General features: G+C 41.7%; 1 protein-coding gene across 1 annotated transcript in view; it reads right to left on the reverse strand.

Moving 5' to 3' along the window:
- The window catches only part of MTHFD1 (methylenetetrahydrofolate dehydrogenase, cyclohydrolase and formyltetrahydrofolate synthetase 1), a 50,769-nt gene that overhangs the window by 15,166 nt on the left and 9,714 nt on the right, over positions 1–25,889 (reverse strand). The window contains exons 3-18 of the mRNA XM_087819964.1: positions 20,278–20,337; positions 19,810–19,863; positions 17,654–17,790; positions 17,432–17,532; positions 15,242–15,378; positions 14,260–14,371; positions 9,438–9,565; positions 8,878–8,975; positions 8,532–8,705; positions 7,761–7,897; positions 6,181–6,227; positions 5,449–5,556; positions 5,238–5,312; positions 3,153–3,255; positions 1,095–1,171; positions 347–487 (exon numbers count right to left, since the gene is read on the reverse strand). Of these exons, the coding sequence (XP_087676090.1) occupies positions 347–487; positions 1,095–1,171; positions 3,153–3,255; positions 5,238–5,312; positions 5,449–5,556; positions 6,181–6,227; positions 7,761–7,897; positions 8,532–8,705; positions 8,878–8,975; positions 9,438–9,565; positions 14,260–14,371; positions 15,242–15,378; positions 17,432–17,532; positions 17,654–17,790; positions 19,810–19,863; positions 20,278–20,337 (1,689 nt within the window). The remainder of the gene's footprint in view (positions 1–346; positions 488–1,094; positions 1,172–3,152; positions 3,256–5,237; positions 5,313–5,448; positions 5,557–6,180; positions 6,228–7,760; positions 7,898–8,531; positions 8,706–8,877; positions 8,976–9,437; positions 9,566–14,259; positions 14,372–15,241; positions 15,379–17,431; positions 17,533–17,653; positions 17,791–19,809; positions 19,864–20,277; positions 20,338–25,889) is intronic.

A 25,889-nucleotide genomic window follows, 5' to 3' on the forward strand; every position in this document is an offset into this window, starting at 1 on the left:
GCAGGGGGGCCTGTCATGGGGAGAGGCTAGGGTGTGACTCCAAGCTCAGCTACGAAGGGCCTCATTTGGACTCTTGATGTCCTCTGCAAACTGAAGTCATGTATCCACTTTAGGGAATACTCACAGGTTGAAGATGTTGCTCACACCATCTGAAACCCTGGTTTATTATTGGAGCACACTACCTACTAATCACTATGAATTTTATAAATTTCGTAATTACCTTGTCAGCAACAAAATCATTAAATTTATTAGTTAATTGCAGCATAATTTCTGTTACTGGTAATTGCTGAGACCCTAGGACAATGGACACAGGTTGCATCTCAGGCCCGCACACTGGGGTACCCACCAGATCTTCAGTGCTGATGGGCTCCCCTTTCTTGCTGGACGCCACTACCATTTTGCTCAGTCTCTCTCTCATGTCTTCTAGGGAACTGGTGAGAGCCAGGACAGCCATGATTTCACTGGCCACAGAGATATCAAATTGGGCCTGTTGGAAGGAAAGAGACACGACAGGGAAAACTTCATTAAACCAGAGAATTGCACAAGTAATCCTTGTTTGCATCCACAGCTTAAACGAAAGCTTAAATGGATAGAATAACAGTAGTACACAAAGAACTTAATGAAAATAATTCTCCAACAGCAAAATTTTGTAATTAACTATTCCAAGACCTCGAGTGGTCAAATCTTTAAAATAAAGACTCTAGAAGGACCAACAATCCTGTGAAAGCAGCTTGCAATCATGTAGTTATGGTTTCCCTAACACGCAGCATGGGAGCTCTCATGCTGAAGAGACATACTGCAGGATTGCCACCAACAAGAAGCAATTTCAATCGATTTGTGTACATGGATATTCACTTGGGGCTCTCTGCCTCCAGGAAAAAATGCCGGGGAAAACGCGCAGGTGACACATGGGATTTACTGCAAAAGCTGTCAGGAGTGCTCAATCCCACACACCTACTCACTCCCGTTTTAAAAGGGAGAAGGCAGAACAACACCCGGCAGTGTCAGTCGGAGGGGCGCTGACGGAGGAGGGCAGAAGGAGCAAGGATCTGGTTCATCTGAGCTGATTCCCTTAGAAAGGAACAGACAGTTACCGTCCGGGTGTGACCTTTCTCCGTCGGAGCCTGTCCAATTGTGATCTTTCTCAGGAATCTATCATTGGTATCCAACACTGCAGTAGAAAGGGAAGACACAGAGTAATGTTAGTCAAAGGACCATAAAGTTAAAGGAACCAGCCAGGTCTTAGAGCAACAAGTCTAACGTAATGTCTGTCTATTAGTATTTGATTTCAAAACTGATGGCAAAGCTACAATATGGGTTCAAAGGAACTTTGTACAGTACTTATTTTTAAAGAAAGAAATGTGGACTGGCTTGGTTTTATTCTGTCTAGAGAATTCAAACAACTAGAAATCCGGGACCTATTTTAAAGCACATCTGATCCTACAGGTTTGTGTTGTTCTGCGGGATGACTCACTGACCTTACACCACCCTGAGAAACATTGTTCTGCGGGATGACTCACTGACCTTACACCACCCTGAGAAACATAAGAGCCATAAGCACAGTGCCAGGCAAATGCCTTTTGAAGCACGCTGGGTAACAGACCTGCTCTTTCCTTTAGCACACTGAGTTGAAATAACTTCCATTCATAGAAACTGATAGATGGCAGAATATTTATCTAACTGTATATCCTTGGAAAACATGGAAAAGATCAACCAGCTAACTAATCTTACTTCTACCTCCCAGGACTAATTACTGCTAACATTTTAGTGTATTTCCATTTTTGTTTTTTGTATGATGTGCCAAACAATAACAAAATACGAAACGGAAACTTGACTTGGGTGGTGAACTCACAATACAGTGTACAGATGATATGTTGTGGAACTGTGCACCTGAAGCCTGTATGATTTTGTTAACCAGTGTCACCACAAAAAATTCAATAAAAAGGAGGGAAAAAAAGAGAGAAAACAATACACTAATTACACTCTAAATGAGTCAAAGAGAAGGGGCATTTTTAGGGCACTTGATAACATGCCAAATTATTTTCCATAAAGACTAATAAACACATAAGGCAGTGTTTTGTGCAGTATTTCGAGGGAGACACACTTAAACACACACACAAAGGATATAATGTGTTGTTGAAGCCTGTCCGTATTTTTAAAAAAATATAGCGTCAAGTTCCTTGTACCTAATTTCTCTGTATAAAATAGTCAATAGGTATGATCCATTTTTCCCCCAGGGTCTGCTTTTGCTTTCTTAGAAAACACAGACATTAAAGCAAAGGAAAAGCAAATGAGATACTAGATTTTATAAGTGGGTCTTTAGCTAATTCCTCATAAAATATTATACCATCTGTTTAACACTGTTAAAGCAAAGAAAGAGAAACATCAGTAAGGTTTTATATGTTAAGAAAGTCATCTTAAAAATGCCATTAGCTAGCAACAGTTACTGAACTCATGAAAATCACAAATAGTCAATAAATTGGCTGTTAGTTGCATTCTGCATGACTGGATGAAAATTCCTTCTCAGCAGTGACACAGGGTAGATGGATGCACTACTAGTACAAAATAAAATTCTAGGCCGGGCTAGCTACATATAGAGAAAAGCAACACATGGCAGTGTAGCCAGGCAGCTCACTCACTAAACTGCCAAGTGTTTAAACCTTGAAGGTTACCTACTTTGTTATAAGGGAGTTTAATAAAACGAGGTAAAAATGAGTAGGCAAGCTAGAGAGCTACAAGAAAAATCAAGTCACTTATTCCAGACGAGAGTTCTGAGAATAAAGAGCAACATGATTCAGGAAGTGACTGAACAGAATTTCTCTACTTCATGACACAAAAACTTTTTGCATAAAATAAAACTAGCAAAACGTTACTTTTGGTTTATGCATGGACTTCTTTGAAACCACTCTCACTCCAATCATCACCAAACAGCCAGCCAGCAAATGTCCAACTAACCCAACAGAAGGAGGTTTGGGTATAGCTAATAAGGAGAGAGGATGATGGAGGTGGCCAGAAAAACAAGAAAGTCACCATCTTGGTTATGTCTTAACCATGAAAATACCAACACACAAGCTTCCAGACCTCACATTCTTACAGCTCTCACGGAGGCGTGGTGTGTGCAGTATAACCAAAGCAAATGGGGGGGGTAGTACCTCTTTGCCAAGTTATGGTTTCCGGATCAATATCCAATCTTGCAAATCTGTTTATCTCTTCATCTGTCAGTGTGGTGGGGTCAGTCTTTTCAATGCCTAGTCTCTGAAGAGGCAGTAAAATAAAAACATAAAATAAGACAGAACAAACAAAAGCATAATACATTAAAAAAATTTGTTTTGATTCTCTGTCTCTAGATAGGGTCCCCTCTAGGAAATAGAAACCATGTTAAATTCAGAAGAGAAAAAACTATGATCCCCTTTGCTAACCTTTGATTTCCTACTCACACGCGTATGAAGGCATTCTCAACATGTCTGTCCCTATAGCAGCACCACAGGCAGTGCCCGAAACCTAGCCCTCAATGGGCACAGTGACCAAGCGCTAGAACCAATTCGCCAAACCCAAGCAGAGTGAAAGAAAAAACAAGGTGCAAAGCCTTCTCAGGCAATTGAGAAGCCCAATTCACAGCAAACATTAGGAAGGGCAAAAATAAGCATAAATCAATAAAATTAAATATAAATCACTTGGGCACGCTTTTTATGTAGCACTATACTTCCACAGCCTTCTTACTCCTTCGGAAGGCACAAAAAGGGTTTGTCTTTTCCTCCTCACAGAACCTGGTGATTTTCTTTATTTACAACGTGTATGTGGGTCACATTTTGAAACGGAAAGTGCTTATGAAATGTATTCTCCTTTTCTTCTAACTCATGGTAGATCTGAGTGGGCTCTGGCAAGCCCTATTTCCATAGTTCTGTTCCTGTGCTATGAAGACGTTGTTTTAAAACTTCAAATATCGCCCAGCCAGCGTGGCTCAGCGGTTGAGCATCGACCTAGGATCCAGGAGATCGAGGTTCAATTCCCCGTCAGGGCACATGCCCGGTTGTGGGCTTGATCCCCAGTAGGGGGCGTGCAGGGGGCAACCGATCAATGACACTCTCATCATTGATGTTTTCATTTCTCCCTCTCCCTTCCACTCTCTGAAATCAATAAAGATATATTTTAAAAAATAAAATAAAAAATAAAACCTCAAATATGTTTTCAGAGCTGGAGCTCACTGGCTTGTCAAATGGCTCACAAGCCCAGTGTATGATGTTGTTTAAAGAAGTCACTAGGCTGGGAATCTGCTGTTGCCGACCCACTCCTGACTGAGCGCCTGGGAGACAGACTGCAGCAACACTGTGCGACAGAGGATGCCGGGACCCGGGAAACAGGAGGCCAAGGGTCTAAGTGCAAGCTGGTGCGGGGTACTGTGGCTTTAGACAAATCCTTTGATTTCAAGTCCTAGAGCTTCTTTTTTAAATTCTCACCTGAGGATATGTTTATTGATTCTGAGAGAGACAGTAAAGGAGGGAGGGAAGGAAAGAGAGAGAGAGAGAGGGGGAGAGAGAGAGAAACATCGATGTGAGAGAGTGAGTGAGAAATATAGACCAGTTGCCTCTTGTTCTCCCAATATAACTATGGTTGATAACACACACAAAGGAATGTAATAGTTCATTCCTTTTTATTATATAGATGTGCCAGTTGTTTATCCATTCATCCACTGAAGGACCTCTGGGTTGTTTCTCAATTTTGGAGATTGTTAAAAGAGCTGCTAAAAACATTCATGTTTTTGTATGAACACAAGTTTGCATTTCTCTTGGATAAATACCCAGGAGTGAAATTTCTGGCTATGTGGTTAGTACAGTGTATATTTAATGATTATATATTTTTTCTAGAAATTCAAGTTAAATATAGAAGTAACCATTCTTGCTTAAGTTCCCAGTGCTGGGAAGAGCAGAGATTCAAACTTCAGAAGCCACTTTGCTGCCATGCTGGCATCCTGACTCCTATCCATGCTACAAAGGAAGTGCCAGTCTTTGCAGCTGAGGGCAGCTTGTCAGTGCTTTATTTATTTCAGGATAACCAATTATAATTTAGAGATAAATGAGAAATAACCTCTACCATCAATCTTTGTTATGTAGATCATCACCTTAAGACTATGGTTATGGATATAACTTTATCCAAAACAGGCTACTCTAAGGAGATTCTTGCCTCTTATCAATTACTCAATTTCATACAACATAAAAAATGAAGAGGGAAAAGCTTACCTGTAACCTTCGGATTTGGATATCAGAGAACTTTCTCACTCCATTTACTGATGGTACCAAACGATTAAAAAGAGCCTGAAAGGAGGAAAAAGGCTTTGAAATGAAAGGAACCCCATTGCTTTGCTACCTGCATCATCAGCACCCAAGGGAACAACATTAATTCAGGTGCTTGAACACTTTCAAAAGTGCCCATGGGGCCTCAGCACCATACCTTGTCAGTCTGGGTCAGTTCATGGAACATCCGGGCATCAATGGCAGCAGCAACGAGGTTATTAGCTGCAGTGATGGCATGGATGTCACCAGTAAGGTGCAGATTAAACTACAAAAGAGCAGAAGCCACATCAGTCTTCTAACTTTCCAACATTCATTCTATTGCAACCAAATCAATCCCCATGTTAAAGCCAGTGGACAACTGCTGGCAGCACAGCTAGTGGACAAACACTTAATATGGGCAGATCTTGAAAACATAAATTACTGTCTTCAGAAGAAATTGTGGTTTTCCCTAAGTGACACGTCTAGTAACCCCAAACACCGTACCACCAGGATCAACAGCAACACTGGATTACTGAGCATACTCCCATGTCCTTTAAACAGTGAGCAAGGAGTACAATGGAGCAACCCAAATCTATGCCTATACACTGTTCCCATTTCTGCAGTGATTACTCTGAGTTTACTCCATGTTGGTTCTTCCCAATCTCATGCTTCATTTGCTCACTTGATTAAAATTATTAATCCCCTCTGAAAGCCAGACTTAGAAGTTCTTGTCATGTCAAAGAACTAAGCTGTCTCACAACTTTGCAAATTAAGTTGTTTTTCCCATAAGTGTCGCTTCTGCTGAGAAACAAGTCATTTGTCCACTAAGACCTCTACAATAAAGCTTAATTTCTGGAAGGAAAAACTATAATAAAGCGCCTGATTCCACCAAATCCCAGAAACACTTTACCTCTTCCATAGGAATGACCTGAGAGTAGCCACCACCTGCAGCACCACCTAGAGGACAGGCCAAGAGTGAGGCTCATGTTAATAAGCATGTTTCTTCACAAAGAAATCAAATTGATTTCTGTAACTGCTACGCATGTTATTTATTTACTTCCTACAACCCTTTGGACAGGTTTGATCAGTGTTTTTAATTTTTTCTACCAAGCTAAAACACTTGACCTTTTTTAATGCTGAATAGTCTCTCAATTGAAATCTGAGTCTAACTGACAAAACCATGAGCAGGTACATTACCTACGCATTATCTCTAGAAACAGGTTCCCCGTGATTCCTAACATCTGTTAAAAGAGACAGCCTACAGTTACATAAAGGCAAACCTGCTCAATTTTCCACTCTCATAAATGCTACTCTCATGTTTTAAAAAAGGGAATATTTAAAATACATACACCAAACACAAACACTGTAATTCTTCCTAAATAGGATACATAGTTAGAAAACAGATTAACTGCTAGAGTTTTGCTGGCATATTTGGACTATTAACCAAAGGCCGGTCAAAAAAATATCCAGGTTTCGAGATATGGATATTTTTTTGGTGAGGCAAAGATCGCGCAAAGAAAATGGGCCAATTTAGGATACGAGGAAAAGGAGAATATTAGGTTCAATAAGCAGAACAAGAAAAAAGGCTTGTTCTGACACTGCGAGGGAGTTAAGCTCAAAAGCAGAACTAAATCAGCACATTTATGAAATAGATCAAAACAACAGGCAGAAGGGCAACAGTGTGCCCTGAGTTAACATTTGTAGTAATCATTAGAATAAGCAGAATATGTGATACCCTACCACAAATGAGAAATGAGAAAGCTAACTCTAAGAACCTATTATAATTAATAAACCTATTATAATTAATAAAAATAAATTTAATTAAAACACGTCTGCAGTACTGCAGCTATCAAAAACTGAAGGTGAAGTGTGATGACTGATAGCATGTTTTTATGTAATCAGATGAAACACTGTGTTGATGGTATTGTTCTAGAGCTTGAAACAGAATGGGGGCCCGCTCTGGTACATAAGAATAGTGCCTTTGACCTAGCTGCCTCTGAAGTCCCAGTTGCTGCTATTGCAAAATGGAGATAACACTGTCTTATATTAGAAAAGAAAATAATATGCAAAAACTGCTTAGCACAAAACCTGGCATAAAGCACATACTCAACAAGGGTAGGCTTTTCTTATTCCCACAGGGGGAAACATCTGTAGGGTTCGTCTGTCTCTAGAAAGTCAGCATGGTGACTGGTAGCTATGATTACCTTTATTGTTACTGTGACAGATGACTATTAGTCATCTAAAAGTACCTCTGCCTACATACTACCCATCCAAGGAATCCCTGTGCATTGTCAAATCATGACAGTAGGAGCTGGGGTGATCCGATGAGAGCCTTCACCGAAAGCACCATGATGGGGGGGTGTGAGGAAGACATTCCTAGTGTCTAAATAAGCTGAACACCCCATAAGCATTCATGGGTCAAGGGGGCCAGGGAAGACTGAAGGACAGGCAGGTGTCCTCTGGCCACCCACAGCCGAGTCCAACCAATACCTTTTATTCCAAAGGTGGGGCCCTGAGAAGGCTGCCGCACGCAGGCAAAGACGTTCTGGTGGAGGTGGGCGCCAAGGGCTTGCACCAGCCCAATTGTGGTTGTGCTCTTCCCTTCTCCCAGGGGCGTTGGAGTTATTCTTCAAGATGAAAGCAAAAGAGGAAAATTACATTTAGGGGAATTAAATTGATGTGAATCATTAAGTCAGACCTAACAGATCCTAGAGAATGACTCTTAATCTGAATAATAAGAAAGATGAAAGGCCTGAAAAGGATCTTAGGAGTCTTAGTTGTAACTTTCCCCCAATTTTAGATTAAGAAACACTGCTGTGCTTTAGCTCTTCTCACTGTAAGGAAAAAATATACTTTATAGAAAAACACTGCTATGATTTCGATTTCTCAATCTAGTCTCAAAAACTAGCTTTTATATGTAACTCAGCCAAGCAATAAAAATGAACACTTAATAAAGCTAGTGAATTAACAAATTTGGGGTTAAGAAAAAGCAATTCCGCACGAGGGCCAGGTTTTAAGACCAGACTCTCCCACTTACTAGATGAGTAACCTGACAAGTTTCCTCATCTCCGAAGGTTATAATCTACTCTGACTTCACAGGTGGCTGTAAGCGTTCAATTAGATAAAAATACCTGTGAAAATGCTAAAAGCAAACAAAGTAAAGGAACCTCCGCACGTGCATGCTAAGTGCAAATGCAACCCCCGGTAATAATAATCGGGATTGATACTATGATTTGATTGGCAAACAAATAAAAGCCACACCCAGTCACCACCACGTAGTTTCCGTCGGGCTGCCACTTCAGGCGGTCCAGCACCGACAGCAGAACTTTGGCCTTGGTTTCACCATACAGTTCCACCTCTTCAGAGAACAGGCCAATTTCTCGAGCCAGGTTACAGATGGGCTTTGGCTTGCAGGATCGTGATACGTCAATGTCACTTAAAAGAGATATAGAAAAGGTGAATCCACCTTTATTCATGGAGTGAATTAATCCCATCCTAGTAAAGACCCACCCCAACCACCGATGGCGCTTTCGGAAGGGGTATACAGGTAGCCACAGCTACAAGCCGACAACCCACAAAGTTTAAGCTTGTGAAGTTTTATTTTTACCTTGGAACAGGTGTCTTGAGGTGAAGCTTGTTATACTCAATCTGCCACTTTCCTGGTTTAAATTTCTCCAGGAAACGCTTTGCACTCTCTACTGTGCTCTAAACAAAATGACATAAATGGAACTTACAGGGGTGATTATTTTAAACTCCACCTCAACTCTTAATCCCGGGTCACTCAAGTTCAATCACAAAATAAACAGCTTTATGGTCCACCTATTAACATGCTTCAATTCTGGGCTGCTTGTCTCTCCCCATATCAGCCGGTGTGGGTTAAAGAGGGCAAGCAAGCCAAAACATGCTTAGCAAAGTCAGGGTGTTTGCATTTCTCCTTTCCTGAAGTTATATTCCAAAGTAAATTCGAAGTGTGCCTCCCCTACTTTCCTCTACCAATATGACTGATTCTATTTCTCTGTTCTCCTATTCCCTTTTTTTCTTCAAAAGATTCATATCCCTACTTAGTTTCTGAGCGGGTTTTATGACATTTTTTCTTGGGGAGAAAAGCAATAACTTGAATTCTATCAGTTTCCTAGAACTATTACAGAAATCTTAATTCAAACGCACCTGCATTAGCATTGCCACTGTCATGGGCCCCACGCCACCAGGAACAGGAGTGATGAAGCCCGCTCTCTCTTTGGCCTCACCGTATGCCACATCGCCCACGACTTTTCTCCCACTAGGTTTAGTATCATCTGGTCATGGGGGGAAAACATCAAAGCAAAATCTCAGAATCAAAATCCTGGTGTTTATGTCTAAATTAAGTGATCAACTACGACCACCTGCTCCAAAACTAAATAAAGTTTAGGGTGCGTAGTTCCATCTAGCTCAAGTGCCTGCTTTACCTAAAAGCTATGGGATGACAGGTGTTTGCTATTTCCTAGGGAGAAACTTATTTTACCTGCAAAAATTCACAAGATGCTTAAGTGGTTTTTCAGAACCAGAAGAATCCTTTTGTAGTCTGTCAGGTGACAAATAAAATACCAACTATTTTTTACTCTTAAAGCCAACTATCCAATTTATAATGAGCTCCTTTTAAAATGTTAATTTGCCAAGGCCTACAAAGGAATTTTTTGGGTGCACAAAGCTCCAACTATGTCACAGCTGCCAGATACCGTTTCTACAGCAACTGTCAGCATTTCATAAGCTCCAAGCATGAGATGGAGGAACAATTTAACATCCAATTCCAAAGATGAGCAGCTACTTAAATGCATGCGAAAGGCAAAGAATATAATTACACTTCCCTTAAAAGGATACAAGAATAACTACAATTCTACCAGCAAAAAATAGCTATTCAAGGAACAAAGCCCAGTGATGCATCACTGCTCACTCACACAGAAAACATCTCCACTTGGCTTCGTGCACTCCAGGGAGGGGCTGGGGGTCAGGGCTGGACCCTGCAGCTCTAAAGCTTCCGAGGCAGGATCTGGTAGGATCGAGGCAGGATCTGGTAGGATCAAGGTAGGATCTGGCAGGATCGTAGCCACTTCACCACCTCTTTTTGATCAAATTCCCATAACAGAGGGAGGATGCTTCAGAGTACAGCAGGTCCTCAAATAATGTCATTTCATTTAACGTCATTTTGTTATAATGTAGATGAGAGAGAAAAAAATGATTCCTGGCTGGGTCCACTATCTGTGTGGAATCTGCACATTCTCCACATGTCTGCGTGGGTTTTCTCTGGTTTCCTCCCACATCCCAAAGATGTGCACATTCGGTGAACTGGCGTGTCTAACTGTCCCGGTCTGAGTGAGTGTGGGTGTGTGATGCGCCCTGTGATGGACGGGGTCCTGTCCAGGGCTGGTTCCCTCCTCGTGCCCTGAGCTGTAGGATTAGACTCCAGCCACTCATGACCCTGAACTGAAAGAAGCTGGTTGGAAAATAATGACCTTTCTTGTTTTTATTCATCTTTCTTAAATGTACGCAAAACCCACATTTATTTGATGTTTAATATTAGAAGTGTTTCAGTCTTTATTTAGAAGTTTGGTGATTTTTTTTTTTTTGTGAGCAGAAATATGCCATAGGAACCTAACTCTTGTATCAATTAGTCTATGGTAAAATTGGTTTCATTACACATTGTTTCACTTAAAAGCATAGTTTCTAAGAATTAATTGTGGGCTTACTGTACAGCCAAAAGGCCAGAATCAAGAGGCCTAGGCTGTTGGATCAGCTCATCCACTTACTGATTAGAAGTCCAAAGAGGCAAAGAAGGATAATACTACTTATTTCGCAAGCTCACTAAGAATCAAGTGAGAAAATGTGCATATTCTTGAAATTGAAAAAGCATTCTGCAAATATAAGAGTTTCTCTTCCCATCCTAGCTGCATAAGATATTTTCTATACGTACTATAAAGAGCTGATAAACAAAAACTCCTCAGACAGTTTTAGGTTTCTAGAAGATTATAAAGTAGCAGCTGGCAGAACATTTCCTCTCATTACCACTAACGTCTTTCAAAATGCCAAGGAAATACTGTTCAGGGTTTGCCCTTTGTACAGGTTTCAATAGTCTAACGCTGAAGTTAGCTTCAAATACCCCAGCACCTGGTCCTATTTATTAATGTTAGTCACTTTCTCCGTGGTTCTCAATACACAGGAGACATATCAATTTACTGCACAACCAAATGAGCTCAGTTTTGCTACTTAACCAAACACCATCAGGGTTGAGTGCCCTCTAATGTATGTACAGTATTTCGTGGAAAGTGTGATGTGGTCAGTGGAAAAAGTGACCACTTCTCAATCTAAGTAAGTGTATGGCTTTAGTAACTGACAAACATCTTGGTTAAATACCCTGGGCCGAGAACTTCTCTTACCTGGGGAATTATAGGTACAAAATTCAACCAAAGATCCAGCTGAGACTTGACACCTTGACATTTAATTTGGGGACCCCTAATAACAGAGTCCAGTACAGAAGCCACTACGCTGGGTGAGCTGAGACTGGATGGGGGTAGGGTGAGGAATCTGTTCCCTCTTTTTATAACTCCTCCTAATAAAACTAACGACTAATCTAGCCCTTCTCAAATTATCTTCAGTAAGCCAAGCAGGAAGAACACTTTGATGTGTTTCTCTGGCCAATTCTTTCTGCTCTGCAATTGAAACTTAAAAAATATTCCTGTTTTGGAGGAAAAACAAAAAAGTATGGACCTTAATTCATTCTTACTTGTCAAGTGACTTATAATGTTATCCCTGAGTAGACCATGCAAATGATTTAAATAATCAAAATATGAACCAAGAAGGGGCTCAGCTGTGCTTCCAAATGAAGAGAACAATCTTTAGGTTCTCTAGCCCACCCATGGGGCTAACCCAATCAGTGATTCTGCCCTCCTGGGGCAATAATAAAATCCAGCCTTACTGATATGTGTTCATCTATATGCCCAGGATCAGTAAAAACACAGCTGACCAGGAAGGAAGAGAGCGCATTGGTTTTGTTCACATTTTACCATCTACGTGAGGAATGAATGTGAACAGGACGGTAAGCTTCGTGTTTAAGTCGACATTTCAGACCTATCTGCACATTTCAGAACTATCTGCATGTTTCAGACCTACCTGAACGTTTCAGACCCATCTGCACGTTTCATATTTATCTGCAAGACTTGAGATCCCCACCCAAGTGTTTCTTCATCTCCCTAAAATCTAGGCCAAAAAAATGCCCAAAGCAGAAATATGATACAGAAGATGCAACGTTTTAAACAGAATGAGCTTGAATGTCATATCATAAGTGCTCAAAGAGAGGAGTTGTAGGTAAGCACTTTCTCTATCACCCATTAGATAATCACACTACAAGAAAATAAGTGCTCACTTATGAGCTACTGTCTTAAAAGCATGGTAGGGAGAGTGGGAGGCAGGTTAAAAACAGTGAAGGCTTGACAGTGACTAATATTCCTGGCAGCTTAGTGTCTATATTTCAAAGTTGAGATGGCAAGGAAGAAAAAAGATTATTCTTGCTGTAACTCCCTTCAACAAGTCAATAGATACCGAGTGCAAGCAGTTAGAAGGCGTAACGCTGGACATGGCACCGCAGAGACCACTGCCCTGAGAAGCTGACTGACTGACTAATGGAGGAGAGCACAGGGCACCAAGTACGAGACACATATGATAAAAGAAACACCAAGTTCTATGGGAAGGGAGGGAGGGAGGCAGAGGATTTTCAAGAGGGGAGATCAACCCTTGCAGGGGGAACTCAAACAAGGTTCAGAAGGAAGAAGGGGCATTTCAGACAGAGGAGGTGGGGAGGAAGTGGCTGGCAGTGAGGATCACGGCTGAGCTTATGCAGTTTTGTGTAGCCAAGGCCTGGGGTGCTGCTTGATGCAGAGAAACAGTCTCAATTAAAGCCTGTTCCTTCTTGAATATACGAGGAGGTATGTATACAAGTACACGCTGTATTGTCCTGTCAAATTTTATGTTTGAAAACTTCATGAAGAAAGAACAGCCTGGTCCACTAAAGATGCAGGCGTAGATGCTGCAAAGAACAAACAAGGCATGTGCCGGAGGGCGCGTGGTCCCTTTACAACAATTTAAGAGACATTCACGAAGAGCATGTGAGAAAAGAGGCTGTGGAGGTAGCTGAAGCTAGTACGGGGTTAAAGAGTCTGACAAGTAACATGGGAGGCAGCGGCCCACGGCCCATGTCAAGGTGAATGTGGCAAAGGCACACGGCTGGATCTGAGTGGGAGTCAGGCTGGGAAGAAACTCACAGCAGTCCATCCAGCTGAGAGGGTCCCACTCAATGGTGACACTGAGGACAGGAGAGAGGAAAAATCCTAATATTTAAAAATAAATCCAATCGAGGGAATAATTGGGAGGGAAACAAAAAAGGTTCCAGGCCTGTGGGAAGGAAGAATGGTGCTATCATAACTGAAAAGGGGAGTGAGGCGTGAATTAGGGGGGAGAATGCCATGTACAGCTGTGCGGATGGCCGTAAGCCTGGCTTTACCCTCTCTGCCTGGAAAAAGGGCAAACACCTTCTTCATAAAGCCCTCTAAAGGGTTCTTGGCAGAATGAGCCCCTCTACTGAAGTCTCGCAGCACTTTGCAAAGATGAAACTATAGTTTAAATCCATCCATCCTTTGTTAAAAGAAAGGGTAATCTGTACATAGTGAGACCTCCCTCTTGCCCCCTCTCCTGCTCTCTCTCCTGGACAAAGTCATCTTGGGAGCTGCACAGCTCAGAGGCTAAAACCACAGGTTCTGCCGTCAAGCTGACCTGCCTGCCAGTGGCAACTATGCCATCTATGAACGGCAAGCACCCCACGGGCAGGCCAATCACACTGAAGCTTAGCACTTCACGCCTGAAACAGGACAAGGGGTTCTCACTAAGGCTTCACCTGATGACCTAGACATCTCCCTCCACCCAGCCCTCCACCAGAACGACCTTCCTCCTCCACAACACTCACCGGGGACGTAATTGATCCCACAGTCGATGACTATCGCCCCAGGTTTGATCCACTCCCCTTTCACCATTTCAGGCTGACCAGTTGCAACCACCACGATGTCACCTTTATTTACCTAAGGAAAGAGGGTTCTGGCTTCAGAAATTAAACAGTGAAACATAAAATATCTAGAAGTGGAAAGGACATTCCTTTCATCACTATATGAAGTTTTCACTATCATTAGCTATTTTCTGCAGGCCGCTCACTGATGGTTCTTTATAATGCGATGCTCCATTTCTATACATACCGAAAAGCTCCACTTTCACAAGGTATTTTACCAAATGATGTCCCTGAATGACATGACACCCAGAGACTGCTCTCTCCCCTATGGCATGTGGGAACTACCACCTTCCGCAGAGCGTTGCTTGGGGACGATTACAAGAGAAGATGCTGGGCCTCTCTCCCGCTCCCTCTCCACATTTAAGAGACTGCACTGTCAACAGGGATGTGTCCATATGAGAATTCCTGGGCTCAGGACTCTAAGCAGGGGTCAAGAACAAGCTGCGGCAAATGTCACAGGACCTCTGTCCACATCTCCCTCTGGAGCACCTTATCTCTGTGGCCACTGCTGTCATCAATTTGGGATCTGGCTGCCAGGCGTCAATCCCAGTTCTTATTCTGCTAATCCCTACCTACTATATGAGGGACTGGTGAAGAAAGAATGTAATCAGAACAAAATCTGTGTAACCCTGGGCACGCAGATTTCACATGAACTTGTTTTTTCATCTTATAAAGTGAGACGAGAATCACAGAATTGTTATAGGGGTTCAGTAAGTTAATGAAGTAAAGTACATGGCAGTTTCTGGCACTTAAACATTAGTTATTCCCATTAAGTGAGAACACCCCACCACACATGTACACATGGATGCATACACACATGTGCGCGCGCGCGCACACACACACACACACACACACAGCATTGTGCACTCCACTCTGGACCCCCTACCTCCTTGTCTAGATTGGCAGTCTTGGAGTGGCAGGTGGTCACTGTGGCATGGTTCCACAGAAGCAAGTCATGCATGGGGGCACCGACAATTTTACTGCGCCCGACCACCACAGCATGCCTTCCGGCAATCTGCAACCCTGAAAGAAAAGTCAGCGTGCATCAAATAGGGGGGAGCTGCTCTCCTTCGCATGTCACCTAAGTGGGAAAATTCAGAACAAGTGCACAAAAACAGATTCTGAGCATCAAAAAAAAAAAAAAACTTCCTAAAGACACTCTTTTTTAGGAAATAATATTCTCAACTCTAGGGTTTTAGCTACAAATTGGTCCTTGTACATGTATCTTTCCTGTTGTGGGTTTTGTTTTTGTTTTTAAATATATCTTTATTGATTTCAGAGAGAGGAAGAGAAAGAGAGAGCGAAACATCAATGATGAAGGAGTCACTGATCGGCTGCCTCCTGCACGCCCCCGACTGGGGATCGAGCCCGCAACCCGGGCATGTGCCCTGACTGGGGATCAAACTGTGACCTCCTGGATCCTAGGTCGATGCTCAACCGCTGAGCCATGCCTAGCCCGGCTTGCTGCTGTGGGTTTCTGAGAGCAGCTTAAGCCAGGATACCTTCATCCAGTCACAGAAGAGTGGGAAGAAACCTACACTCAAAGAAAAAAAAAGAAAGCCTGACATATAGCTAATAAACAGCCATATGGGGAAGACATCAGATTAAACTCCACAGGAAAAACAGTGATGACAAATAGGGGGCACGTAATTCAGGGAGGGAAGTGAGGGGAACAGATTAATATTGGTGATTCTTCCCACCCTTGGTAAGCTTATTTATGCAGTCCCTCACCTAACTTTCTCTTTTGGCTTAGGGCTTGAACCATAGGGTTATTTGCTGGGAAGTGATAAAGGGGAATTTTAACTGTGGTACAAAGCTTTCTTTTTGCCTACTCAGCATCCATTCTTCTGGAACTCTACCAATGTCCTTTTCACAAGAGACATACTCTACTTAACAGAGATGGTTTGGGTGAGCACCCAATAGCAGACAAGTGACCATATTTCATCCCCTGGCCAATGAGATACAATCTCATGACTGTTAGGCACAAGGATGGAACAAGGCTGGAGCTGCTTGGAGCCACCAAGCAGAGTCTGAGAATGAGCTAGAAAAAAAAGCAGAAATAAAGTCCTGAAGACTCCGCCTGAGCCCCTCTACCTAGCCATGGTTGAAGTGGACTCCTGCTCAAGGCAGTTTGTGCTTAAATTGTGCTCCTTGCAAACCATTAATTTTATCCAAAAAAGGTAACCTTCTATATAATGCTAGCATCATAAATATCTAGAAGTAAAGCCCTCAAAGTCTGAAGTGTTTAAAAGGTACCTTACACTACATTTTAGGATTCAGCAAAGGACTTGAAGCTACGTTAGGGGAAACGGCAGCTTCACTATCAGAGAGAGAAGTGGGAAGCCTGCAGCTGCTGTGGCTTATGGGATTCGTTTTTATCAAGTTGCAACAAACTGCTAAATATGCTGTAGAATATAAATTTAGTTGGGGGACTGAACAGCAGTAGCTGTCCCAGGGCTTATAGCTTGACCTTTTCTCGCTAACCACAGAAAATTTTCTTTTACATTGGCCAGCATTTTCCACTTTAAACTTCTGATACGCTTCCTCTAAACAGGACACACTTCCTTGTGAAAAATAAGCTCTGCTGAAGTATTTGTGATGACATTAAAATACCAAGATGCTGACTAGGTTATGAAGTAATATAGCCAATTGTTAATAGATCATCTCCAGTCATCTGTCTAGTCCTAGAACTACTGCCCATTGGGGAGGCGGGGACTTTTCACTTTGTACCCTTACATACTATCTTAATTCTTACTACCATATAGGTTATTTTTTTTACACACACACAAAATTTTGCTTCGAACTCAAATAACTTTGAGTTTGAATCTTGGCTATGCAGCCTCTTGGACAAATTACTAAATCTTTCTGAACCCGTTTTCTCAGCTTTTGAACAATTAGGGTACCTACTTCATAGGCCTGTTGAGAAAATTGAGAATTTAGGTGAAGCCGCTAGCAGACATGTCCTGGGGCCAATCAAGTCCATTTATGTAGGGCCCACAACATACCTCCTCTGTCCCTCCACATGTCAAGACCAGGCTCTAAGATATGTTGCTTTGCTTTTGTTTTTTGTTTTTACCTGTCCCTTTGATGAGTTCCAAGCATCCTTTAGGTGTACAAGGGATGAAACAGTCATTTAGGTCACCTCTAGCAAGTTTTCCAGCACTGATGTTAGTCAATCTAAAACAGTGAACGCAACGAAAGGGGACATAAAGGTAAGTTTGGTGTTTTTACTCTTTAGAAGCAAATATATTACAGTTGGAATCATGCAACGTGATGTAGAAAGTCAAGCCACACTCACCCATCCACATCCTTTCCAGGGGCAATGGCATTGACCACTGCTTCAGTGTTAATGGGATTCTCTGAATCTAAAGGTAGCTGCACTATGAACCCATGTATAGTGAGGTCTTCGTTCAAAGTTGTAATGCACTTTAACACCTAAAAACAATACCACATACAATTTTTATGCTGCGTAGAAATCGAAGGGTGGAGAAACCCTTTCCAAGTGAAAAGAAAGGCTGTCCCATCTCCCAACAAGGGTTTAATTGCAGTCCTCTCAGAATGTCTCCCCCTCTTCCCTTGAATCCTGAGAGCAACTCTACTTTAACACAGAATGCAATCCTCAGGGCTCTGGTAAGAAATCCATCAAAGAACTAAGAACTTCAAAGTAATAACAGCGTTACCATGATCCAAATCAAGATTTCTGTAGTAACAGAAATGTTCCATAACTTATAACTTACAATACAATACTGGTTACTGAATACTTGAAATGTAGCTAGCACAACTGAGGAACTGAATTTTAAATTTTATTTCATTTTAATTAATGGCCACGTGGGCCTAATGGCTATCTTATTGGACATGCAGATGTGGAACATTTCCATGGCCTCAGAAAGCTCTTTTTCCCTCCTGCCCCTTCAGTTAACACCCTGACCTAAAGGCAACCACAGTTCAGACTTTAATCTGCCTGTTCTTTTTTTTTTTTTTATCCATCTGAGGATATTTTTTCCATTGCTTTTCAGAGACAGTGGAAGGAAGAGAGAGAGAAACATTGAGTGGTTGCCTCCCGCACAGGCCCCAACAGGGGCTGGGGATTGAGCCTGCAACCAAGATACATGCCCTTGGCCGGAATCAAAGCCGGGCCCTTCAGTCCGAGGGTCAATGCTCTAACCACTGAGCTAGACCAGCTAGGGCTATTTTGCCTGTTCTTGAGCATCATATAAATGGAATATACATTTGGTTTTTAAGATTCATTTAACTACAGGCCAAGGATCAGTTTTTAACAAACACTGCAGGTGATTCGGAAACAAATGACACTGCAGTCACACTCTGAGTGCCAAACATTCACACCCTGGAGCTATACCATTTACTCTGCAGGTATTTTCAAGGATTTTCTAGAGGCAAAGTCTGAAGAAAGAATTACCTGGAGGTCTTCTGTACACTGAATGTATCAATCCCTAAAGTTCTATTATTTCTATTCTTTCAATCCCTAAAGTTCCCTAAAGTTCTATATATATCAATCCCTATATATATATATATATATATATAAAATATATATATATATATATTTTAAATATATCTTCATTGATTTCAGAGAGGGGAAGGGAGAGGGAGAGATAGAAACATCAATGATGAGAGAGTCATTGATCGAGCCCACAACCTGGGCATGTGCCCTGACCGGGAATCGAACCCCCATCGCCTGGATCCCCCATCGCCTGGATCCTAGGTCGATGCTCAACCGCTGAGCCATGCCCGGCCGGGCTCAGACATTATATTTTAAAGTACCCAACACAATTCCCTACAGGTTCCTTAATGGTATATAATAATAATACATACAATACATATCATTTATCAATTCTTGTTCAAAACGCAAATATATTATTCAACTAATACTTTTTCATATACTTTGATTGAGAAAGCTGACTATATTTCTATTAAAAATTTACTTAACTATAATTTTCTATAATAAATATAAATTTTAAATCAGGTGAGAGAGTAAAGTCATTTTTTTTTTTTGGTTGCTAACTAAATTTAGTTAGCAATAGTGTGTATGCTAGTAGATAAAATAATGAATGTTTCATTCTAATACAATGTTAAAATTTTCAGCAGCTTTCAAATAGTACCAAATTTTGTCTTAAAGCCCAGATGTTTCTTAAGATTCTAGCCAATAAAATTTTATATATTATATATATATATAATTATATATTATATTATAATTATAATTATATTATATATTATATATATATATAAAATTTTATATATATATATAGGGATTGATATATATAGAACTTTAGGGAACTTTAGGGATTGAAAGAATAGAACTTTCAAAGTCTGAAGAAAGAATTACCTGGAGGTCTTCTGTACACTGAATGTATCAATCCCTAAAGTTCTATTAAACCAAAACCAGAGAGGAAAGAAAGCCTTCAGCTCCCTCTTCACACTCAGTTCCTAAAAGCTCACCTCAGATTCTGTGGCCGTTCTTGGTAACTTAATGTGAGTGGCTTTGATCCCAATCTGCAAAAATGAACATTTAAAATAGGTGTTTGGCAAGAGAACTGGAGACGAGCCCATTTAAACAGATACGACTAAAACAAACCATACTGTGTTAGTAATCATGTCATCCTATGTTCTGAAGAATTAGTTTCTCATTTTGACCACTTATCGTTTACTTGTTAACTGTCATCATTGCACTTAAGCAATTTCATGTCCACTATTCTTGCTCTTTGGGAAGTAGGCAGTTCATTGATTAGAAAACATTCAAGGGCAAACCAGAGGCTGCAGCTCTAAGTCACCCATTTCTGACTTGTAAAACAGGTAAAGTCTGCTGTGGGCGAGAAAAGTTTTTATGGGGAGGGGCACAAAGGGCAAGGCTAACAGGCAGGACCTGGGGTGACGTGGGGGCAACAACACTGCTGTTCTAGGCTTTACCTCTTCTGCAGCCTTCAGCTTCACATTTATATAAAGATTGGAGTCATCTCTGTTGCCAACCTAGAATAATAAATACACACAAATCAGATTAGGGAAAGGCATGGTATATAGAAAAGCTTCTAAAATTTTAGTTTTGATAAAAGGAACGTTTAATCACAAGACTTGTTGTAGAGAACTTTATTTATTTTTTAAGTATATCTTTATTGATTTCAGAGAGAGGAAAGGAGAGGTAGAGGTAGAGACATCAATGATGGGAGAGTCATTGATCAGCTAGCCTACAACCCGGGCATTTGCCCTGACCGGGAATACGAACCCTGATCGCCTGGATCCTAGGTCGATGCCCAACCGCTGAGCCACGCCCGGCCGGGCTGCAGAGAACTTTAACAGGAGTATAGGTGAACGTCAGAGCAGGATGAAGAGGCGAACACTAGTGGGATTAAGGGTCCCTCCCCAAACAAGGCCCACCTGATTCCACCGAAAAAGCCAAAAGAATAGATAAAGCAGGAGACGCCTGTATCTGCCTCGGAAATTAGGCAAAGGTGCTACAGGCCTGCCTGAAACATGTGGAATTTCTGCTCACCACTGAGTGGACATAGCAGATCAACAGGGCTGAGGGACTGCCCTCAGGCAAGAGAAACAACACAGCTGAGACAGGAACACCCAGAGGGCACGTTCTACTGCTCACCCACCCCCAGGAGCAGTGGAAAGCTCTCATGCCCACAGAAAAGAGAAACCAGCTAGGGTGGGCCTGCTCCTAGCTTACACAGAGCAGACAAATACGTGAGGAAAGGCCAGTCTACTGCCCACAAGACAAAAAGAAAACCAAGTCCATTGAACCACCATGCTACGTTTCATCATTTTCCTCCTATTTAATCATGAACATATTTGTAGGTTTCCACTGTAACCACTTATCTATAAAATTTTATTTTACAAATATTTTTCCAGGTTCCAGTGGTTGACACTCATCCCTTTCAAGGCTGAAACAGACCCTGAGGGTGATATGCTACAAATATGGCTTCTCCCAAAATTGCAGAGGGAAACGTGGCAGGTAGGTCCGTTAATATTGCCACCTGGCTCCTTTTAACAGGACAACTGCAAAGAAGCTGCCTCGGTAACAGGGTATTTCCAGTCCCTGTCATGTTGATGCTGGTACTGGAAGCGCTTGCCAGGCCCACAGACCATGGTCCTACTGTTAGCTTCAGTTGTCCTTTATACAGATCTGTTTTGCCAATGCTAATTTGAATTTCATCGCTTGAAAGATATGTCCATTGAGGAAAATCTGATTTTTTTAATGGCTTATTTGAACCTAAGTAGCTACCTGTGGGGGCTTCCTTACAATTTTAGTGCCTCTCATGTTTTTTCTTTGGCCATTTTCTATATGTTCGTTGCCCTTAGCATCCAACCTTCACTGATTCAGTTACCAGATTTAATGCACTCTGGGATTTTTAGGTCAAAGTAGGAAAGAAGACGGTCCTAATACAAGAGTATTGCTTTTTACATTTTCATTAATATTTATAGCTACAATTAGTTATTTAGACTTAACTCTGGGTTTAAATGGTTTTATCACTCACTGTCAGTCCTTTTAAAATTACAATTCCTCTCTTCTACACTTTGTTTTCATTCATCTCTCAGGTAGCTGACATGCAACTGTACGTCACTTTTCCAAGAAAGGTCTGTAAGCATTTTTCTGAGTCTCTGTGTATCTGAAAATATTCTTCTGCCATCTTTGCACCTGAAGGACCCACTTGGCTGGATTTAGAGCCACATTTTCCTTCAGAGAGGTAGTCATCGGCATCTAGTGTTACAGATGCTTGAAGTCTTTTGCTGCTATTGTTCCTTTATACTGTTTTCTGTCTGAATGTTTCAGGAAGAATTTTTCTAAAACTCCAAAGCCGCTGCCAGTATAAAAAGAAAGCTTAACAGAGTTGTGAGCATATGTGAAGGTTTCGTTGTAATCCTAACACAAAGGAACACACCTCATAGGAGCCAATTCCAGGACTCACTCTCGGGACATGCATTTTACAGGGGAAATGGCTACACAATCATTGCTAGACTCCATGCAAAAAGAATGTTTATGGAGAACAGTCGATTTGTGACTGACAGTCAGGCGGGGTGGGTGGAAGACTGGTTTCCCAGAACAAATCTTAAATCCATTACAGTTTATCAAGAAAATCACTTAAACATTTTATCAAAATGCTAATTTCTTTCCAGAAGGAGGTGAATTACGTCATTGAAAAAAGGTCCTTTCCCAGAACAAGTGAGGAACATTTTTTAACACCAAGAGTCTGCAAACTGTTTCTGTAAGGAGCCAGACGGTATACACTTAAGGCTTTTCAGGCCACGTAGCCTCACACATCTTGCTTCTTTTTCAACCCTTTACAATTTGGGTAGCATTTGGACATGGGCCACAGTTTACAGATCCCTGTTTTATAGCATGAAATAACTCGGGTATAAGTCTATTCATTAATTTTTCTTTCTGCTTCAAGAGCCTTTTGTATGTACAAAAGGCCAGTTGTGTTTATTAATTTTATTGTTTTGTCCGTGTCTTTTGTGAGGACTGAATGAGTTGCCATATGCAAAACACTTTGAATAGTTCCTGGTAGGAAGTAAGTGTTAGTTCTTATATGATTAATAATTAAAATATTTTATATGCTAAGGGGATGGAAATACAGCATCATTTATATTTCTTATAATGAAAAGTCAAGTCTTAAATATTCAGTTATTGGGAAAGCTTAACAGTTCATTGTGTTTTTTAAAAATTCCAACTTTTAGGTATATATACACCATCCAGATCATGAATAACCTTTACTACAATGCTAAGACATTAGGAAAGCAAAGAGGAAAAGCAAACGGTTTTTGGAGACAGACCTGGGTTCATATCCCAGACTCGGTCCCTTGCTGCCCTGGCCTTGGATAAGCTACCCCAGATCTCTGCGCATCAGTTACTGTGACCGTGAGGAGGCAGTTCCCAACCTGTTGGGCTACTATAGAAATTAGAACAACTAGACATATATACAAATCTTTGAACTATAGTAGACACTCTATGTAAGCAGGACTGTCATTCCTTCCGGAGGGATGGGTGTGGGTGAGGTTGGGTGGGTGGTGATCAGATTTGCATTTTGACAAGGGCGGGAAGGACTGACTGGAAACTTCTAGATCAGAAGCCTAAAAACCTGTAAGTGGCCCCAGGGGGTGGAACGGCACAAATCAAAAGGAGGGAGCAGATTCCAAGAGCTTAGGAGAGGCAGACTCAATAGCACCATAGTCCCTAAGGAATGTGGAGAGTGAGCGAGACCCTAGAGGTGATCTCAGGTTTCTGGTTGAGTGTGCAGGAAGATGGTGGTGCCGGGTCACCAGGGCAGAAAAAATGAGAGGTCCAAGGCAGCAGAGATGTGATTATGTGAAAATCAATAAACAAAAACCTCACTGAAAATGGAGTTGGGAGGCTGGAAGACAGAACTCTCAGGCATGTCACTCAAAGCACACTACTGACCCCAACAGGAAGAGAGGGACCTTGCGTCTCTCACAGACGGGATACGACTATCCTGTCTCAGCAGGAAAAAAGGTTCCTCCCCGCCCAGTAACAGCTCAGCCAAAGAAAAGTCGAGATACCCAGTTTCCTCCAATGGAGCTTCCCAAGTCCTCTCTCTGTTTCTCTGGACTTACACGTGGTTCACTATTAGGCTGCATGTCCTGAATTACAACTGTTTGTTGTCCCGGAATAAACCCATTTTGCTGTAGAAATATCTGGCTATTTGTTTAAGGTCAACAATTACAACATAGTATGTGTAAGCCTTGCGTCACGGGAAGATGTTGACTCTGGTGCTAAAGGGCAAGATTAAAATATTCTACCACTGTTTTATTGGCAAGGACACAGGAGACAAAGCTGTGGAAAACTGTTTACATAAACAAAAACACCTGCAATCAATAAGTTTAAAATACGAGTTTAGAAATCAATCTTTAAAACAGGGGGGAAAGCCCAATGTTGCTAAGGGAAGGTTTAAAGAAACAGATTTCTTGTCTATGACATTTACTCTTTCCACAGCAAACAAGTCACAAGCATGAGCCAAGAAACAACTGGTCCCCCACATGCACCAAGTGTACATCCACAACATATACCTTCAATTCTCAGTAATTTGCAAAGAAAAGGGAAAAACCCACCACAGGAGAGAATACGCTAGGCAGAATGACAGGCCTTCTGTGTTTTTCTCAGCTAAGGCCTCTTAAGACAATTAACAGAAATGGGGGTACACCTTTAAGTACTATTCACTCTGAAATTCTTGATCAACATAGGACAGAAACTTAGCAAGAGATTAAATGATGTGGAGACATCCGTAAGAGAGAAAAGTGAAGCGAGGAAGCAGGTATTTCCTTTTTATTTTTAATTTATATTTTTTAGAGAGAGAAGTAGGGCGGGAGGGAGGGGAGCGAGAGATATCGATCAATTTCTTGTTCCACTTATTGATGCATTCATTGGTTGATTCTTGTTTGACGGGGGATCGAACCCAGAACCTTGGCGTATCGGAACCACACTCTAACCAACTGAGCGACCTGGCCAGGGCCAGGGAGCAGGTATCTCTGAAGGGAATTTCAAATGAAAGCTACCAGTTTCCTGTCATCCAAATCAACCCTTCAAAACATTCTTTGTCGATCTGTCCACACAACAAATGTGTCTTGAATTCCTTGTACTTTATAGAAGGCCCCCTACTGGGTGAACCTGGAGCTCAGGGAAGAAAAGGCGACAGAGGCCCAAGTTAGGAGGAACTCTCCCACGGAGCTGTGAGACCGAGTGAGCTCCCTTAGGGAAAGAGTAACATAAAAAAGTTGTCGAGGGCTGCACCCCGAGGCCTTCGAATGTTTTAGGGGAGATGAGGGAGAAACAGGGAGACCCCTGCTCCTCAGAGAGCCGAGAAACAAGCAGAAAAGATGGCAGAAGGAAGGGAAATCCGTGATATTCCAAACACCCAGAGTCCAGAAAGAAGAGAGTCAGGGTGTATAAGTTCCTGGCCGATAGCTGATATTCGGGGCCAGATGAAATTGCCTTGGGCGGAGATTTTCCACCAGCGTGCCGCAAGAATTTAAAAACATGCACTACCTGACTATTTGGTCAGGGGCACTGACCTCTTTTCCCTTAGACTGTCAAATACAAAAATGACAACAGCCAACGGAACAATAGCCACCTGGTTGAATGAATCAAAATTATACCTTTTTTTTTTTTTTGGTCAGATTGCCATACACGCTCAATAAAAACAGATGCCAGTTTCACTTGGAAGTGCCCGGGTGCAGCAGTGAAAGCCATTCATGTTGGTAAACCTCAACCCTTCAGTACACATCTTTTTAACACTCTGTGTAAGGAATTGGGAAGCACTCATAAAGCACTTCTGTTGCTTACAAAAGTCCACTGGTTGTCACCAGGAAAAGCACTTGCGCTTTTTGCTCTGCAAGCTGCGCTAGCTGCGCTTTTAAATGGAACACCATCTTTACTTGACAGAACAACTGACAAACAATAGTATTCAGCTTTGAATATTTGGCAATATTTTCTCAACAGTGGACAAAGTTAGCCTGCTCCTTCAAGGAAAATAACTAACTGTATTTGTTGCCAATGATAAAAT

Source organism: Miniopterus natalensis, chromosome 1 (assembly GCF_054644295.1).
Source record: "Miniopterus natalensis isolate mMinNat1 chromosome 1, mMinNat1.hap1, whole genome shotgun sequence".
Classification (NCBI taxonomy): domain Eukaryota; kingdom Metazoa; phylum Chordata; class Mammalia; order Chiroptera; family Miniopteridae; genus Miniopterus; species Miniopterus natalensis.